We start from the raw sequence: 19,473 nt of genomic DNA, 5'->3' as shown, positions 1-19,473 counted from the left end.
TACACCCTACTTGTGTTGAGATATTAGAGTGGATTTCTTGCCCAGGCTCTCCTCACAGAATCCATGCGATGCTTTACCTCACGTAACTGGAACTACGGGTTTACCTTTCAACTCAAAGATGGTAAAACAGTGTTCTCACATTCTTCCTGGACACCAATTTAATTCTGTAAGAAGTATGCCATCTACTGATGCACTATTTACTACACCATTCTTCAAGCACCTTCACACAACCACTGACCAAGACCAATCTTAGCTGTGTTAGCTGAAAAGAAAAATAATATTCCATGAATTTTGACAAAATGACAGCGCTCTCGAAGCCAGTGAAATGTGTTTTATTTTAAGCCACTGCTAAAACAAGGACAAGTTTAGTGCAACCTGGAGTTCATAATCTGAAAACTGAATATAGTTAAATTACTAAAATGGCAAAACTTGTCACCATTATACAGTACAAGACCTTCATATTCATTGAGTACAGTTACATAAACATTTATAGTTATTCAAACTGCTTTTGGTATACAATTGCGTCACTAACTGGGCTGTGAATTACTGTAACACTGCACAAATAAGCAGCATTTCCAGCAAATTATAATAAATTTTAGTATTAAATACTATTCAGACATTACAACAAAACAAAGGCCCTCTAAAACTACAACTCCAGCTATACAACAGGAATGTACAAAGATGGTACAAAATAAAGTGACTACAGTGGCTGGGCTCTGTACTTGCCGCTTCAGAGCTCAAGTACAGTAAATGTTCAACAGTAGTGGCTCTTGCTGAAAAGCCAAAATTCTTACACTAAAATCATTCCTGAATCTTGAATTCTTCTTTGCAAATCAACTGTGTAAAACTAGGGGATCTTGCGCTGGTGACAGTGTTTACTGCTCACTGTGTTCCCATCTCCAAGAATATGTGGCCCTATAGAAAAGGTCCCAGACAAAGTTACATTAGAAAAATGTAACGGCTAAAATCTGATACCATTTTTGAGAGACCTAATTAGTCTCGGAATGTGGGTTGCGGGGTTTTGGTTTTTGTTTGTTTTTTAAAAAGCTTACACAATCTTTTAAAACTCAAGAACAAAGATACTACACAAATTGCATTCAAGTACATAGTCTTAGCTACTTTTTCACATCCTTATTTTGAGACAGCAAATCCCCTTTTATTTTAGCATGTGGGTTTGAGTTTTGTTTGGTTTTTATTTTAAGGCTTTATGCATACTTCTGTATTATTTACGCACCCCGTTCTGAATGTTTAAATTTACTTTAAATATGGGCGCTTTTAATTGTTAATTTACAGAGGGACTATTTTCAAAGTGCTTTTTCTACAGAATCATACAAAATGTCTGAACATTTCCATTTTTCAGAACACCGAATGTATTTACGAAGTTTTTGAGACAGAGTGTCTTCTGGAATAATAACACCATTGTATATATTTTTCTCAACTCAAAAATTAAATTACCAAGTGAGGTTTCCCATACAGAAAAAATGCAAGATGAAATAAACTCTACCTTATTATGTTTGTTTATAAAACAGAGTTGTCTGGTTTAAATGGACCAAAATGTGGCCCTTCATGTTTTTACAGTTTTCATTTACACTTCTGTATTTGTGGTCAGGAGTTTTAAATAAACTCAGTAATAGCATAATTTAAGACTCGCATTAGCAAAGAACAGTTTTCTCACTAATATGGCAGACAGCACCACTTAGATATAGTCAGAGTGAGGTTTCCCAAAGATTATTGACATTATTAAATTATAATAATTTTGCCAGGCTAGTTTTATTCTTTCCCAATTTTGATACCCAAGGAGAAAAGTCAAGTCATCCAGAACAAATTTAAAACAATTTGTGTAGAAAATTGGTTTGGTTTTTTGTTTGAGTAAAAAATGAAGTATTTTATAATATATTTTTCTCACATACGTTTGGAAACTATGCTACTTTCCTCAGAGGCTAATAAATCAATTTTTCCTTAATACACCATTCAATAGTTACATAATGTATTTGATCCAGTCTTAAAACAAGATTCCATTTATAAAAATCATTTTTAGTGCAACTATTGTCTACTTAACTTTTTGAATAGTTGTAAGCTTTGGGCATTGCAGAATATTCTGCCTTTCTCTGGAAAAGCCATTAAAAAGAAAAAACACTTCATCAACTTTATAAAATCCAACATACTGACTAAATCAGTTAAAAAATGGCTGTTCCTGTGGTGGTGTTTTGTTGGTTTTTTTTTCAAATGTACAACTCTGTACATTTACAATGCCTTCAATATCTTTCTCAGTTTGGTTTTGGACATGTACAGAAACGCCGCACTAGTACTACTGTATCCTCATGTCCTGAAATTCCACTTGGTGAGAATGCAAGGCTCCAAAACCCAGAGCAAAATTTAGTCCTGAGGCACTGTTTTAAGTATTTTCTTTTCTTAACATTTCAATTGTATAGGTAAATTTGCACATTATTGCTGTGTTAAAGGGAAGATGCTATAGCCAGAGAATGGTTTCAAATTTTTGTCTGAAACAACATCGAAAGTCAACCTTAAAAAAAAAAAAAAAAAGAAGAAAGGAGTATGGGGAGTGGGGAGAAAAAAACCCAACAGATAACTTTTGTACAACTCTTCAAAAAGTATTTGTTACTAGCGTCATCTTCCAAATAAAGGAATTAAGGTAACTTCCCCCTGCCCCGCTTTGGGCTCTAGAGAAAAGCAATTCCTGACGCTTGGCCTTATACTACCTATAACAGGACAAAAGACCTTGTAATGATTTTTGGTCTTTTTGTCACATGGCATCCATAGATCTTTCAATCAGTGAAATGATACATGAAGTGAGGTAATGAACTATAAGCATAACAGAATTTATGTTAGTGGTAAAAATTTACATTACAAGTTCATATTCTTGAGATCTCTTAAACATATAGATACGTATACTTATCTATGTATGTATGCACACGTGTGAACACACACATGTGCATATACAAAAACATTAAAAATCTTTAACTCTGTGAGAAAGGTGAACTTTGTGAGATCCATAGCAGAAATCCAGATGACAAATGACGACTAAAACAAACCAGGTCTCTGTAAAAAGACCAGTGGGATGCCTTCCTGAAACACAAAGACATTGCAAGGAGAGTGCTCTTGAGTTTACCAGTGTGACACCTCATTGTAATTTAGAGGGTAGAGGAAATCAGATTTGTATATATGCCATTAAAATTCAAGAACAGATTTAGAGACTTTATCTCTCCTTGTTTGCAATCAGAAGCTTGCGCACCATATCAACAGTATATTTTTCTATGAAAACTCTATTAAGATTCTTTTGTTCATCCAAAATGAGTAACACTCCATGATTCTCTTGGAAGTGATAGGAGTTCTGAGGTGGCCACCTTGAAATTACCAGCACGTGCCTTTTTCTCTCAAAGGATGTATAAAAAGACAAAACCCCAAAAGCATTTTCAAACCACAGGATACATAAAGGTCCAGATTTCTCTTCAGACAGACAGGCAAGTCAGCAGCACTGGTGAGAAAACTGATTAGACTGCTAAAAAGACTTGACTAAAAGTGCCTTTAAAAAAAATTCAGTGAAGGTAGTTAAGAAAAATGAAAAATCAATTTGCAAGAAACTTCCCCTTTATGTTTTAATTAGCTTTCTTTGCTAAACGCTCAGGTGCTCACTGAGTAACAAAATTTCCTTTATTACTGAAAAGAAAATTCATATATGGAGGCTAAGAAATAAAGAATTAGACTAGTCAAAATGATGGCCAAAATCCTCAGAAGAAATTTCTATCTGCTACTTTTAACACATCTATGTGAGAGACTAACATACAAATTGTTTGACACAGAATTAATGTCACAGAAGTATCTGCATACGAAAAGCTTCAGTAAGAAATTTAGCAATTTAAACTTGATTGGCAAGCATCAGGAAACCTTGCTGAAGAATTATGTATGAAATTATGCTCAGCTACCCACTCTGCCCTTCTACCAGAAGTTACCAGCTCTACAGTAGTCAACAAAAGGGAACATGTATTTGCACCTCAGCAATTTCAGAGCAGACTCTCACATCTTCACATGAAGTTAAACTTGATAAAGGCGGCTATGAAGCCAGACTGTATTAAGGGGCTGTTTGGGAAGGTCACCTTTTTCTTCCTGGCAATGGTGCACTTGGGCACGTAACACCTGGCCAATGTCAGTAATTTTTTCCATTGTCTGCAACAAGGTATTCCAGAACAGATTTTTGCAGAACATCAGTGCTCTTAGTCCCACTGTGAATACAGCACACATACAAGTGGGAAAAAGAGCTATCCTAGCACAGCGGGAATCCTGAATATCATGCCTGAGACTGTCTCCTCTGAACTACTATCATAGACAAGGGATTTTTTTCATAAATATTGCAATGGTCTGAACACAGCAGTGATTACAAGTTATGCGTGGGTGGACAATACCGATTATGGACTGAATAAACATACCATGTGCACAGTATCACAAAGCACAGCACAGCTATTTTGACTTTCACCTCAAAGTCTTTTAAATGCTGACAATTACTTGAACATTCATTAGTTGAATTTCACTTTACATATCTGTTTTCTTTCTATCTCCTTTCAAAAGAGGAATGAAGTGAAGAGTGTTTCATCTTTGGATTTTTCAGACATTTTCCAGAAGCCAAGCAACTAAAGACTTATTTAGAGCTTGCTCTCCATCAGATGCCTTCTCTATCATTTCACAATATTTCAGCACTGCCTGCAAGAGATCTCCAACTTTCCAATCTCTTTCTCGCAGTCTTCTGGAAAGCTAAAGGGGAGACAGGGGAACACAAAACAAAATATTTTGACCTGCACATCCTGATTAACAGTTACAGAAGTTATTCTTGAAACATTAGCTCATAAGAGATCAGTTGTAATGAGTTAATCATTATTCCCACATCTATAAAAACAAAAACTTCCACAAGAACCAGGCACTCTTCTTCGAGGCAGTTTTCACAAGATTTTCTTCTGGAGGGAGCGACATTTTCAAATGATGTGGTGCCACAGGTATGAGGGCTGTGGTTCATCAAGACTGCAGAAAACAGGAAATTCTGAACACAAGATTAAGACATTTGCCATCCCTCCCATGCCAATAATGCACATATAAAAAGACAAAACTCAGTCTTAATAAAAGGATGTGGATTTTCCTTTCACAACATATAGTGTGGTTTGGGTGGCACAGATGCTACCCTCAATGAAAACAGCGTCTTCAGAGTTGGCAAATTATAACATCTTGGGGAAGAGGAAAAGGTGAGGGTTAAGTTAAACTACAACTTGCGAGCAGAGATCAGTGTAGCTGAAAACATTTTTTTTGCCCAGGGTCTAAGCAAAAAATATTCCTTTGCTTTTGTGTCAAGCTCAGCTATATATGGAAAAAAGCCTACCCTAAGACAAGGACGAATTTGCCAGTTTGCCCAGGAGTAAAAAAATCTTTTAGTTCAAAAAAACAAACAAGCAAACAAAACCCAACACTCACACAAACAAACTTTATTCTCTGTAGCTTTCTGGACAACTGTTAATGTTGCATTTAGTAAACACAATTTAGACACTTACCCTACTTAATTCTTTGGAACTGTAGAATTTTATTGCTTATTGTCCCTACCGTAACATTCTATACATTAAGTTTAAAAAAAAAAGTCATAAGCAGTGTTCAGAGAAATATCTTCCATAGCTACGAAATTAAAAATTCATAATGTTTCTTCTATGAGACCTGCCAGATTGCAATATAAAACTCTATTAAAACACAAAAAGGAAGACAATCTTTCTCTGCTTCTTCACCTAGGTGATGTTCCAACTGCAGCAAGGCAGGTGATGGAACTGACAGAAAGAACGTGGGCATAAAAACATGTATAAAACAATTAACTTCTTAAGCAAACACTTAACCTGAATGAGCAACAAAGATCCTCTCTAATCTTGAGTACAATATATCCAGAACATGGAAACCTTTTCCAGTGAAAAAAATAAATCTCTTCTACATAAACAGAGACTGAAATCTGTAGTTCTTTCTGTGAATTTTAAAAGAGTACAGGAACTAAGAGTTTTATAGTCTACAACAGGCAATTCTGTAAAGAGTGTTTGTTGGTTTATAAAAGAACCGTCATTTTTCTTATGCCAGAGGAAAGTTTGGCTAATGTCCAAAGACCTACTTCAGCAAATACAGTATATTCTGTCCCAAGAAGATACCACCATGGTAAGATGACAGAGCTGGCACCTCACTTCACTAATCTTCCTACTTTATTTTAGAGTTCAAAGTTCAATCCCACTATTTCTTTAGCTGACTGATCTGTTCCTTACTGTCAGACAAGTGAAATATTAGGAGTTTACTCAAAATAGCCAACAGGAATCCTAAAACAGCTAGGTAAGGTCTCATTAAAAATCAAGCATACATGTTTTTTTAATCCAGGCACTTGCATATACACACTGTCAAGCTTCTCAAAGTCAAGAACTATTCTAATTTACTGGTTTCTTGTTCTAGCTCCTAACAAATATATTTTGTTTCATACACAGGTATTTAACTTCTTTCTGCCTTGCTGAGCATAGCATGTATGCTTAAGTAAGTGTTCATACCCAATCGCAGCAAGTAATACCTTGCCTGGTACATGCTAGGAGTATTTTTGTCTTTTATACAGCCACATCACATCAGTGGCTCATTACCCTGCTGTGATCAGCTAACACAAGCCTTTCCTCCCTTCCAGAACCCACCAACTGCTTATAGTGAAAATTACTGTTTTCAATGTGATCTAAAGCCCAGGTTCATTCCCCAAGTAACTGAGGTAACTTACCAAAGTACCTATGAGATGATCAAAACCCCACAGCTGGCGAGAGATCAGGATCCAGAGGTCGGTTTAGTTTTCTGCTGGGCTGCAGTGCCCTCTGGAGGTGCTTGTCTAGCTTTACAAGTGACAGAACTCAGAACGACTATTTTTAATTTAAGACCCCCAGTGTGGGTCAGAGATCGTTCCAGTTGGGAAACGGGATGGAATAAAAAACAGGTAATCCTTCCCTACCCCTGGGGGGAGGTGGAAACAGGATTTCAATTCATTTTAACATAACTGCATTCGGAGAACTAAAAATTAATCTATAAAGCGATAAGTGGGTCAATTAACTATTGTAACATTTTCAGGACTGCATGACTACTGCCTGCCTGAAGGTCTTATGTTGTATCTTTAGGTGTCAACTCAGTATCAATTTATGACTGAAGTGTCAAGTAGAAAAATATTATAATTTTTTAGGAGTGCATACATAACAGACACTGCTATTTTCCAGAGTGCTCTTCTCAGTATATTCACTTATTAAGGTAGCTAGAGTGGTGTTCAGATACACAGTTGGCTAATAATATCTTTCCTGTGTGACTTCAGGCATTGGCTCAAATAGTAGCATCACAACTTTGAAATCTACTAAGTCAGAGCTGGCAGAAGAATGAGAAACTCGAGGAAAAATTTAAAAAAGAGACACCTGCCATTTATTTTTTGTCTTAAATGTTACGCTGCAGTGTAAGATACAGGTCTCTCTCACATACACACACAAAGCAGATTACTTGTGGGTCCTACCACTATTCTGCCTGAGTACTTGCAATACTGCAATTCACATATGACAAGCATGAAATAGATAGATCTTCAAAAGATGGCAAAAACAACTCACAAGGTCAGAATGATTGTAGTCACTAAACCCAACTCATTCACATCAGAAGAACTTCAGAGAATGCTGGGCCAGGCATGTGAGAACAGAAAAAGTATTTTCTTCTTCATGTTAAGACACTTACAAACCATAACAGAGAAGGAACACGTGAATATAAGGATTAAACCCAACAGTTTCAAATAAAAACAGAAGTAGAGAAAAGTATTCTCAAACTATATGAAGGCATGAAGTCCACCCTAAGTGTCAGAACTAAAGTACGACAAAACATATTTCTGAAATAATTCTAAATCAAACATACCAACCTCCAGAAAAGGGGCACAGGGGATATATTTCAACTTGCCCAAAAAACATTTCCCAATTTTGGGGTTATTTTAAGTAAGAATGCAAGACTTCCCATTCTTGAGATCAAATACATATACCACACAGTTACACAGGTGTATTGGTTTTATGTAGCAAGGTTTTAGTAGCTGGCGGGGGGGGTTACAGGGGTGGCTCCTGTAAGAAGCTGCTGGAAGCTTCCCCTGTGTTCGAGAGAGAGCGAGCCCATACCAGCCGGTTCTAAGATGGACCCGCCGCTGGCCAAGGCCGAGCCAATCAGTGATAGTGGTAATGCCTTTGTGATAACATTTTTAAGAAGGGAAAAAAAGTTGGGACAGGGAGAAAACAGCCCCAGGGAGAGGAGTGAGAACATGTAAGAGAAACAAGCCTGCGGACACCAAGCTCAGTGCAGAAGGAGGGGGAGGAGATGCTCCAGGCGCTGGAGCAGAGATTCCCCTGCAGCCCATGGTGAAGACCCTGGTGAGGCAGGCTGTCCCCCTGCAGTCCAGGGAGGTCCACGGTGGGGCAGATCTCCACCTGCAGCCCGGGGAGGACCCCACGCCGGAGCAGGTGGGTTCCCCGAAGGAAGCTGTGACCCCGTGGGAACCCTGCGTTGGAGCAGGCTCCTGGCAGGACCTGCGGATCTGTGGAGAGAGGAGCCCACGGAGCAGGTTTTCTGGCAGGACTGTGACCCCGTGGGGGACCCACGCTGGAGCAGTGTGCTCCTGAAGGACTGCACACCGTGGAAAGGACCCACGCTGGAGCAGTTCGTGAAGAACTGCAGCCCGTGGGAATGGCCCACGTTGGAGAAAGTTCGTGGAGGACTGTCTCCCGTGGGTGGGACCCCACGCTGGAGCAGGGGAAGAGTGTGATGAGCCCTCCCCCTGAGGAGGTGAAGCGGCAGAAAATAACGTGTGATGACCGTAAACCCCATCCCTGTCCCCCTTGTGCCACTAGGGGGGCTTGGTGGAGAAATCCGGGAGTGAAGTTCTGCCCGGGAAGAAGGGAGGGGTGGAGGGAAGGTGTTCTGAGATTTCGTTTTATTTCTCATTTACCTTACTCTGGCTGATTTGTAATAAATTGAGCTAATTTTCCCTAAGCTGAGTCTGTTTTGCCCGTGACGGTAATTAGTGAATGATCTCTCCTGTCCTTATCTCGACCCGCAAGCTTTTTGTTATATTTTTCTCTCCCCTGTCCAGCTGAGGATGGGGGAGTGATAGAACGGCTTTGGTGGGCACCTGGCGTCCAGCCAGGGTCAACCCATCACAATAGGCAAAAGAAAAACTAAACTAGCATTCTTTTTCTGGGCTAGAAAGGGAGAAGCCACTCCTAGGAAAATTCAGCCCAGATACAATCTGGACTGACCTCTAGGTACCTTTCACACTCAATACAAGTCTACAGTAACTAAGCACTATAAGTGCACACATTCATCTAAGTTTGGGAGTCTGTTTTGTAATACTGACCTCTATTTCGCAGTCACTCCCCTTTTCTCCTGAAATGATGATTTGACCTTCAGAAAGCACCAGGCTGAAGACTCAGTACAAAACTTTGGAACTGAAAGCAAGCTTTTCCTTCCTTAATACACTGATATGTATGTTAAGTTGTTTTTGCCAAGATCTTAATTATTAAAAGCATACTAATGGCATCACATCAATGCTCTTTCACCTGTTACCAGGTCACAAGATAAAAATCTTTGATAATTTATCATTCCTATCAACCTCATCATTAGAGACAATGCCTATATATCTGTTAAGTTAGCCTTTCAGCAGCCAGGTAATGCTAAAATAATTCCTTGGTAAAAGATTTAAAAAAATAGGTCAAATGTAATAAATGCCAGATTATCATGTGCAGTTTGGTGTGTAGCCACAAAGGAATAATTTTTATGATTTTAGAGGAATAAGAAGTTTCTCTTATACGTTTGTGATGGAAATACTCAGGTCAGTATGCATACGAAAATTTTGACACGCAAATTGCTAAAGCCTGATTCTTTAAACTTCTGCTTTCTCTTTGGTCACATATTAAATTTGACTTATAAAACAAAAATAAAGGCACCTAAAAATGAAACGATCTTATTGAGCTTTTTTTCATAATAGCTTTGGTTGCAGTTGCTTACAGAATAAATACATACTTAATATTTAATTAGAACCTAAACTTCTTTCTGATAAGAAAATGTGCATTTGCTAGAAAAAAAATGGAGGCAGAACATATTAAGTTAGAAATTAATTTACGTGACCCAGTTCTCAGAAAGATTCAATATACAGACAAATACTAAGTTAAAAATGCTTGAAAAGATATATTTTTCACTAAATAAAAATGCTGTAATTTTATCCTATTTGGAGCAAAACAAGGGAAACAACTTGTGAAACAAGTTAACTCAGCTTTGATTAATACTGTATGGTACATGCACAGGCTAAACAGGCTGTTCCACTTTGACCTCTCAGGATTTAAATGATTTTCCCCAACAGCAAATACCTCATTATTATTGAGTGGCAAATAAAATAGTAGCAGGTGGTGTATCGCAGCAAATGGAAATCAAGCAAATCCTTCCCCTTCCCCAGCTCCCATCAAACCCAAGTACTTACATTGACAAATTCCCTTGTAGCAGTGTCATGAAAGTGAAGATCTGACACCCCTGTTTCAGAAGCTGCCAGCCACTGGAGTACTGCTCTGAGCTGGGGGTCCACTAGATTTGGTTCCAGATCAATATTCACTATTGCTAAAGTCTTTCGTATTTGCTCCAAACCTAACATTAAAAATAAAATCATTAAATCTATAGATTCAAATTGTTTCAAAAAAGTCTCTGTAGTTCACTGTTTAGACTACATTTAAAAACCTCCATTTAGTACACACAGATAATATGAAAGAAAAAAAATCATGCTGGTCCAAAGTGTTTCTGTACTTTCACATAAGGAAGTACTGTTTATCCCATTTACAATTGTATGCAAACATAGTTGAGTATTAAAAGACATCTAAACTTTAATGTATATTCCAAATGACAAGGAATTTAACACAGCCTTTCATAAATTGAACAGCAATGGCTCTCACATTGTCCATCAATCACCTCCGTTTCCAACCACTATGTCTTCATCTACTAAATTTTTTAAAAGTGTGTATTTTGGAATTCTTTCCTGTGCAGGCAGACCAATCAGACTGCCCCTGAGTTTTTCCAAAATATAGCACTGTTTTTACTGAGGCCTGTCCTATTTTTCAACACTTCCTTTACAGCATGAGTTCCAAAAATTAACACAGTATTGAAAGAGCAGTTGCATTAGTAACACAGAGAAACTACAGTATTGTCATCTTCTGTTGCCACGCTGAAGTTCTGTATCTAGCTACCACAGTAATCCTTTGTCACACTCTCAGAACCAACTAAGCATATGCTAGTGCTCTCCAAAGTTGTTCTTGAAGCCTTGACTTCCATACTACTGGACTTAACTCTCTAGAAACAAGGAATATATTTGCAATAATAACTTAAGTTCATGTGCAGTTTACCTCAGTCTCACTACTCTTCCAATCAAGCTTACGAAAACTGAGGTACCTAAGGTATTCATTCCTAACTGGCAAATTTAAGCAAGACGAAATACATTCCCCCAAGAGGTAAAAGAGAGAGAAAATTAACTAGTGGAACTGATAACATAAGCATGCTTTTGGTGGAAAAAAGAGTATTTGTCTAGGAGCCCCAAAACCTAGTATCTTTGTAGGAGAAAGAACCAATTGTAAAAAAAAAAAATTTATGATACTTAGTGGATGGAAAGCATTGTGGTAATCAATGGGAAATTTTGATATATCTCTTAGTTTTAGAAAATAGATGTACATTTGGTAATAATGAGGCTTCATTTCAAATCCTCCGGTGAACAAGGCGCAGTCAGCTTAGAAAAAGCCAGACATTTCTAGGTATGACAGGAACAGAACTTCCAAATGTGCAAGACCAGGTACAAAGGTTTGCTACCTAGAACACTATTTAAATGGTCCTACAATGAAAGTAACAGAAAGAGTCTTTTCAAAACAGTAGTGAGATGGTGAAGAAATTAAACTGGGAAAATTTCACTAGAAAATCCTTAATACAGTATAAAGCAGTATGTTGCACTCCAGGAGACACCTAAACTGTGTACAGAAATAAAATCAAGCACTATTTTAATTGGCCAATTTGAACATTTGAGATGCTAGAACTTTTTAAAGTCAGGGGCAAAAGAAACCAATGGTATATTGATAACCTAGATGAAACCTACAGAGCAGAAAACATTTTAATTATAATTATTCTGAGGAAAAAATACTCAATAATTTAGTTTAGTTTTACTTCCTTATAACCTTAGTCAGATCTGATTAAAAAAAAAAAAAAAAATTAAGGGATGTGGTTCATCTCCATACATTTTTCCAGGAGCTTAAAAAAAAAAAAAAAAAAGAAAAAAAAAAGAAATAACCACACATCCTTCTGCTTACATCAAGACTACCTGAAGATGTGCAACATGGCTGAATATCCTCTGTAAGTGAGTAGCAGAGGTTTCCTGAAACGCTTATTTTATCTTCAGAATATACCCAACACAAAGAAAAATTCTGTTACAACTTGCTCTAACATCAGCTCATCCTTAAATAAGCCTCATACACTAAGTATTCAGGCTGTTCTCATTTGAATTAACAACTTTGGCATTTCAGTCAGACTGGAACCAGTGCAGAGATCTTCTACAAACCAGAAAGCTGTAACAAGATTCTGGATAGACCCCGTTTTATATTTCACTAAGAATAAAGAGATTATAGCAAACATATCGAATCCAAGCTTTTTCATTGTTTCTCATGACTCTTCTCCCAAGGTTATTATGGCCAGTTTGAATAACTTCTTCAGTATCTCAAACATAGCCATGCAGATGCATTGCCATGGCTCCTTATCAAATATTTCACAAAGAAGTTATTCTATGCAAATAATTTTACACTTTCAACAAGCTGAAAAGAGTTCGCTACCTTATGCTATTAAGTACATGTGTGAGCATCTGAGACTAGCATTTTCCAAAGGCTGTAAACTTCAGTGCATTAAGAGCTGTATGTAGGGTATTAATCAAAGAATATATTCTGACACTTGACTGACATGCATTATGATGAATAGTGATAATAGGGTTGTCACCTTGTTTTGCGGACTACAGAAGCAAAGAACTAACAAAATATTTCACGTAGAATGCACAGGTCAAGAACAGTAGTATATTCTGGAATTGACATTACCTTCTACAGCATCCTTGGAGTCTTCATCTTTATCTTCTGTTCCATCACTGTATTTTAAAAATAAAACAAATATATTAACACAATCCAATATATGCACAGTAAACGTAGTCAATCCTAAGACCGTAATGAAGGTTAAAGGACAGGAAGATCATAAAAGAATTAAGAAGTGATCATGAAAAGAAGCTTTGCTTCTCACACCATTTCATGTCAGAAACAGATTTATCATCAACTTCACAAGATTTGCTCTTAAGGAAAGAAGGGAGAAGAGAAAAACAAGAGAAGGGTGTTAAAAAGAAGGACTGTAATATGAAGACATTTTAAAATAGGCAGAAATCTTATTGATTTTAATTAAGGAGGACAGTTTAGTTTTGCTTCATATGGGAAAAGGCTGAGCCATCTTATGTCACAGGCAGGAACAGCTATCCGTTATTCAAAGCTTAAGTCATAAGTGTTCTACAAAAACCAATTACCAAGCAATTCTGAAAGTTTCCACAAGCTAAAGGAAAAAACAGAAATCCTATAGGAAGCAAGCTCTACTTTGCATGACAAAGTAAATCTAAAGACTTGTAAAACTGCAAGCAGGAACATGCACAAAAGGGACCTTTCATTTTGCAAGCAGAACACATTCATCAGTTTAGCACAGCAAAATTCAACCATTCAGTATGGATTAATTAATGAAAAAAATCATAGTGTGATTAAGTGAGAAGAGTGCGAATAATGTATCAGCATAAAAAATGCACCGTATTTTTATTTTCAAAAATGATGATTTCATGCATTAATTATGAGGAACCCATCTGGTTTATATTTCTCAACTGAACCAACCTGTCTGATGTTGGAAAGGATAAATTCTCCTCATACATATCCCCTTCTAAACCAAGACTGCTCCAGCTACTGCTGTTACCATTACTGCCAGGAGAAGAAGAGAACACAGCTGAACTAGAAAAGAACAATAGCTCAAACTAGAACCTTCATTTTCCTTAGAGCTGTTTTTTCAAGACATTTAATGCAAGAGCACTGAAACTTCCTAAACAGGTTTGCTGCAACAGAGTACAAACATGATTGTCAGTGCTATTCAGAGCAGCAATGTGCACAATAATGCAAAACTGGTAAGTTTCAGTACACAGGTGAAAGTATTAATTTGTACTCATTAATTTTCCAGATCAATGCTAGCAGTAATTCTGTCCTCAGGTCTAAGCACATTGCTCATTATTTATACAAGCTCAACAATTTCAATATGATTACTCAGAAATATGGATTACAACTATAATATTTGCTTAAGGACTAGCTAAAAGTTCATAAAACTATACATTGTGAAGATAAGCGCACAAATAAAAGCCTTCCACCTTATTGCAAAAATCCAGTAATGATCTCCAACAGCCTGATGAGAAGGAATTCTTAGAGCAAATTAAAATTTATTTTTTTTTTTTAATTCTGAATATTGTTCTACAAGCTGATCTTTTAAAAATAGGGTGGGTTATAGATCAGTGAAAACAATACAAAAAATTACTTTGCTCACAGTTCATAATACTGCATTTATGCCATGAATACATTCAAGCCAATGCGAAGAACTGAAAAAATTGAGCATGTCCTTGTACTGGTACATTTTAGGCAGTATAATCAGCAGTTTGTTAAGCCTGTGCTTATGTACAAGATTGAGCTACTCATATGATTAAATCTCTGTTGCCCAACTTCATACCTCCTCCAGAGCATGTCTGAAAGCCTTCCAAGAATAGGATTTCAAGATAACCAGCATTCTTTGAGAAAGTTAAATTGTCTACTATAGATGGTATGACAAACCATGAAGTAACTCCGGAGAACAACTGTTGCGAGAAGATGCTTTCTTCCCCTAAGTTTTGTGTGGCTGTTAAAGCTCTTCTCTTCCACTCATTCTACTCAAGACAAATAGTAAAGTTTAAAACCACAAATGGTGGAAAGAAACATTTCAAGAGACAGACATTAATCTCTTCCAAGAGTCTGCCAGTAACACTATTGCCTATCAGTGCCCTTTGCTTTCCAGTATGCCTGCTTGGATCCTAATTTCAAAACGGTAACAGCAGGTTAGCAAGCCTGCAATATGAACACACCCTAACAGGAAGAAAAAAAAATAAATTAAAAAGTTGCACATGCTTCATTCAGCACATTGTTGCTTATTTAGACTACATGTGCAATGAACAATCAAACAGTTCTCTTATTATGCAAAAAAGAAAAAAAGAAAATTAAAGAGCAGAAACTTCCAAAGAAACCAACTTGATTTGCACAGAGAATGCAAACCTGGTCTTAAGCACTTTCTCAAGCTACAGTGTGAGACTATCACAGTATATATGAAGTATTAAATTTGGTTCGAATTACATATATAGAAAAGATTTAATATAGCCTATTGATACCAATACTTTGCACTCAAACAGCCTCTTTCAAGCAGCTTCTTTCACTGAAAGTTATAGAAGCATAACACAGGTGGAAGTAAAAGCTGCCCCAGTTCTCAGACTAAAGGTAAAAGTATTTGCAATCTAACAGAATTACCTTATGCATACTACTATTCTGATTAGGTAAGAGATTAATATATTTTACAGAGGTCAAACTTGGTCTGAAATAATCATATATACTGAACCATGTGATTACAATGCATAGCAATGTATGAGACTTTTTTGTAATGTGACCTTTATTTTGTTTTAAGATGCCAAATTAACAGTCTTGCAAATAAAGTCCTGCAACCACAGAACAAGCAATAAACAGACAAAGGCATTATAATGCTTCTATAATGCTTCATGCACCTCTTCAACATGAGCCAACGGAATTACAAGAAAAGCTTTCAACTTTTATATAGATACTGTATATATGGGAACTATAACTCAGATCATGTGCTTTGAGATTCTGCATTATGTACATACAGTCAAAGGCAAGAGGCTTCTGCTCTGAATTATAACCTAACCTGGATGCTCTGAATCATACCCTGGAAAAGCCTATGTCTATGCCCATACCTATAGATTAACAACAGAGAAAGCTTAAGACTGTTTTATTTCTAAATTTAAGTCACTAACATTACGCACGCAAAGCAGAAGATGCAAGCAGTCCCCTGCATAACTAACTTTACCAAGTCCACTAAATAACTTCCATTCCTATTTCCATTCAAATGGAACTGCAGAGATCATGCTTTGATAATTCTTTCCAAGTTGCCTTGCTCCCTTGTTTACACATAGTTTAATCCTCTGTGAAGTACTGAAGTACAATTTATATATTGACCTGAGATGCAGAGGGCATGTACCGTTTCAGAGTCACTACAAAAAATGTCTTTTTTTTTTCTGAAGTAAAGCAAAGCAAGGTAAATTGAACTGGACCACTGTAGCTTGTATTGTTGTATTGTTTTCTCTGTGTGTTCCAAAAAAATTTCAACTACCGTTAATGGAATCTCTAACTTTATAAAGATATTATGAAGATAATTTTTCTGAGATAATTTCCAAAATGTCAGCTGAAGGAGTCTTAAGTACCAGTGTCCATTGAATACTGCAAAAAGCCTGGAAAAACAGCTTGGGGAAAGGTAGAGGTCCTCCCTCACCAAGAAAAACTGGATTAATGTTCAGTATGCCACTTCATTATGATACTGTACCAGCACTACAAACAAATTGTTCTAATGATATCTAGTATCTCAAAGATGGTACAAGCAAGACTGCTGACAGCTTCTTAGACACAAGGAAGCCACTTGCACTAAGAAATAGCTGCCAGGAAAGCAATGCTACCTGACAGTACATTTAAATGTTTCATAACATGGTTTACATATAATCAGCACAATATTTTTTTAAACAGATGGCCCTAACCATAAGAAAAAAACCCAAAACAACAAACCACCAAACTTTCAACGGTTGTAACTGCATAATGAATGCTCCCTCTATGACTGAATAGCATTTTCCTGTTTAATAAAACAGCTGATGTTAAAAAGAGGAAATAAAAGCAATAAATATTCATCACGGCCATGCAGTTTTTGATTTCCTTAGACGATGCTAACACCATTCCACACTGTAATTACTGAATCTTGTTTTGTTACAGGTCTCCCCCCCATATCTTTTTACTCAGGGCAACAACCCCAGATCCTACCGCTTCCACCTGCTAAACCTCACCAACACAAACACATGTGCTGCTACCAATCCACAGTTAGTTTTGTAAAACTAGCTGATCAATTTGCATGTGCCAGTTTCCTCTGCCAACACCTTGCTATCCAAATTATGCCTCTCCTTCTCTGAGTAAAATGCTAATTTAGGTTATTCCTCCTCTAATTAGGCACAGATTTTCTTGCAAGTAATAGAAATTACCTTCTTTTCATTTAAATCTGTTTTGGGGATGATAAACAAACAAATACAACATGGGCACTACAGGTCCAGCAATTTTTTTTACACTTTTTTTTTCCAGCATCGACTAACCTATATTTTATTCACTATTTGTAACTGCCAATATGCTGAATATTCTTCCTTATACTCTGAATTTCATAATGTAAGTCTAACTCATTTTCAACAGATGATGTTTTATTGAAATAACTTTAAGGCAATGTATTCTCTTACACAATTATTCAGTTGTATAAATAAACTATAGTAGCGATTTGATTAAAATATTTAGTTAAGCAAAACATGAAAAATATTGTAGACGTTTAAAAATACTGCAGACATCAGGTTCACTCTGGTACCAGATAACCTATTTGTACATTAGATAAGGAAGCACATCTCCTATATTTTCTTTAATCTCAGTGATGCTGGAAGTACTAACTGAAAAGAAAAAAATTCTCCCCTACTTCTGCTGTTCTTCAACAGAAATGCTGAACTTACTGCAGTAACATAAGTGGCATATCAATCATAAAAAACTAAGTTTACTCATTCCTCATATGCTCCTTATATAGGAGCTCAGGCCACAACTCTCAATATAATTTTCCCTGGCAACAGGCAGAGACATTGCAGATATTTAGAATTCCCATTCTAATCATTGTTAGTTATCAGCCAGGGGAAGTGTAGCGAGAAGCTCTGTGGAAAAAGTTACTACTCTGAACAGGTAAGTTCCAATATTACGCACCTGTAAGTTCGTGATTAGTAGTACATAAATATTCCACCAATATCAGTTAGAACAGCTTATAAATTCAAGTCCCAAAAAAGACAAAAATAGCTGTTAAACCTCCTCATGCAAATTAAGCTCATATTACTGCTTTTCAAGAATAGATGAATTTACATAAAACACCTTCTCAATGATTAAGTTTTAATATTTCAGAGCACAACTTATAAACAGTACTTTCAAGTTGTATTTTACACATGGTGGTTGTTTTTAAAACACCTGCATCTTTTGCTAATAACTTAAATTATATATGTACAGTTTCACTTGATGTGACTCCCTGACATCAATGACAATACATACTCCACATATTTTACAGAGTGTATAGTATGAACGTTCGTAGACAACATTTTGTAAGAAAACACATAATATTAGAGCCATTTTTAATAAAAAAATTATTGTGTGTTAAAGACAAAATAATCTTTTCTCCCCCAACCCCCAGGAGAAAACCACTTAATGCCAAGTTATTTGATGTCAAGATAATCTGTTTAACTATACTAACATATTTATAGTTACCTGTCGCTGAGGTGAAGAAAACTGCTGTTCTCATCAGGATGTTCATCTTCAAAACTTAGATTGGACCAGCTCCCAGTGCTATCATCACCAATACTAAGACTCATCTGCTGGCTAACAATAGATTCAACAGAGTGAAATCCTTCTCTTCCAACAGAGCTAAACAAAAATTTAAGACAAAAACATCACTCCATCTCATGCCAATCTGTGTTAGTTTATTCACAGCAACTGAACACCATTTCAAAGATGTTAAATTCCAAGGGAAAAAAGGGGGGGGGGGGGGGGGGGGGAGCCATTAATTTGTACCCTATTATCAACACAAGAAATGGAGCAACCAAATGAATTTGCAATTTCAACAGGCTCAGGTCAGGGATTGCTATTTGGAATTCTTTCACTAGAAGACAAAGGGAGCAGCACAAATAATTCTCTCATTTGGAAGGTTATTTGCTATAAAGCACAGAAGGCATTGTAGCCTTACAGACTGTATATCAAGGTACACTTTTCAAGCAGAAGACTTGCCATTTTTTAACTTGTTCACCATAGGCTATTTTCCCCTGCCTCCTTTCAGTACAACCACCTAGGTGGTCTGCTATTGTAGGCAAAGTGTTTAGGTAGGTGCTGCTGGTGTTTAAAATGTTAGGATTGCATTTTTTAAAAAGGTCTTTCTGTAGATAAAGATTTGTCTTCCTGCTTCAAGAAAGTACAGTAA

At 36.7% G+C, this 19,473-nt stretch overlaps 1 protein-coding gene across 3 annotated transcripts in view; it reads right to left on the bottom strand.

Annotated features, from left to right (window-relative positions):
- Nucleotides 1-316: 316 nt before the first annotated feature.
- The window catches only part of AKAP11 (A-kinase anchoring protein 11), a 46,889-nt gene continuing 27,732 nt past the window's right edge, over nucleotides 317-19,473 (bottom strand). The window contains exons 8-12 of one of the 3 annotated variants that reach the window (XM_069802644.1): nucleotides 18,768-18,923; nucleotides 13,989-14,102; nucleotides 13,167-13,213; nucleotides 10,538-10,698; nucleotides 317-4,767 (exon numbers count right to left, since the gene is read on the bottom strand). In XM_069802644.1, the coding sequence (XP_069658745.1) occupies nucleotides 4,621-4,767; nucleotides 10,538-10,698; nucleotides 13,167-13,213; nucleotides 13,989-14,102; nucleotides 18,768-18,923 (625 nt within the window). In that variant the 3' untranslated portion in view covers nucleotides 317-4,620. The remainder of the gene's footprint in view (nucleotides 4,768-10,537; nucleotides 10,699-13,166; nucleotides 13,214-13,988; nucleotides 14,103-18,767; nucleotides 18,924-19,473) is intronic. The other 2 variants (XM_069802645.1, XM_069802646.1) reach the window with 2 other exon arrangements.

The sequence above is a fragment of the Haliaeetus albicilla genome, chromosome 15 (assembly GCF_947461875.1).
Source record: "Haliaeetus albicilla chromosome 15, bHalAlb1.1, whole genome shotgun sequence".
NCBI classification, from domain to species: Eukaryota; Metazoa; Chordata; class Aves; order Accipitriformes; family Accipitridae; genus Haliaeetus; species Haliaeetus albicilla.
Note: the sequence above shows the minus strand (reverse complement) of the source record. Positions and strands in the feature narration are given on the sequence as shown.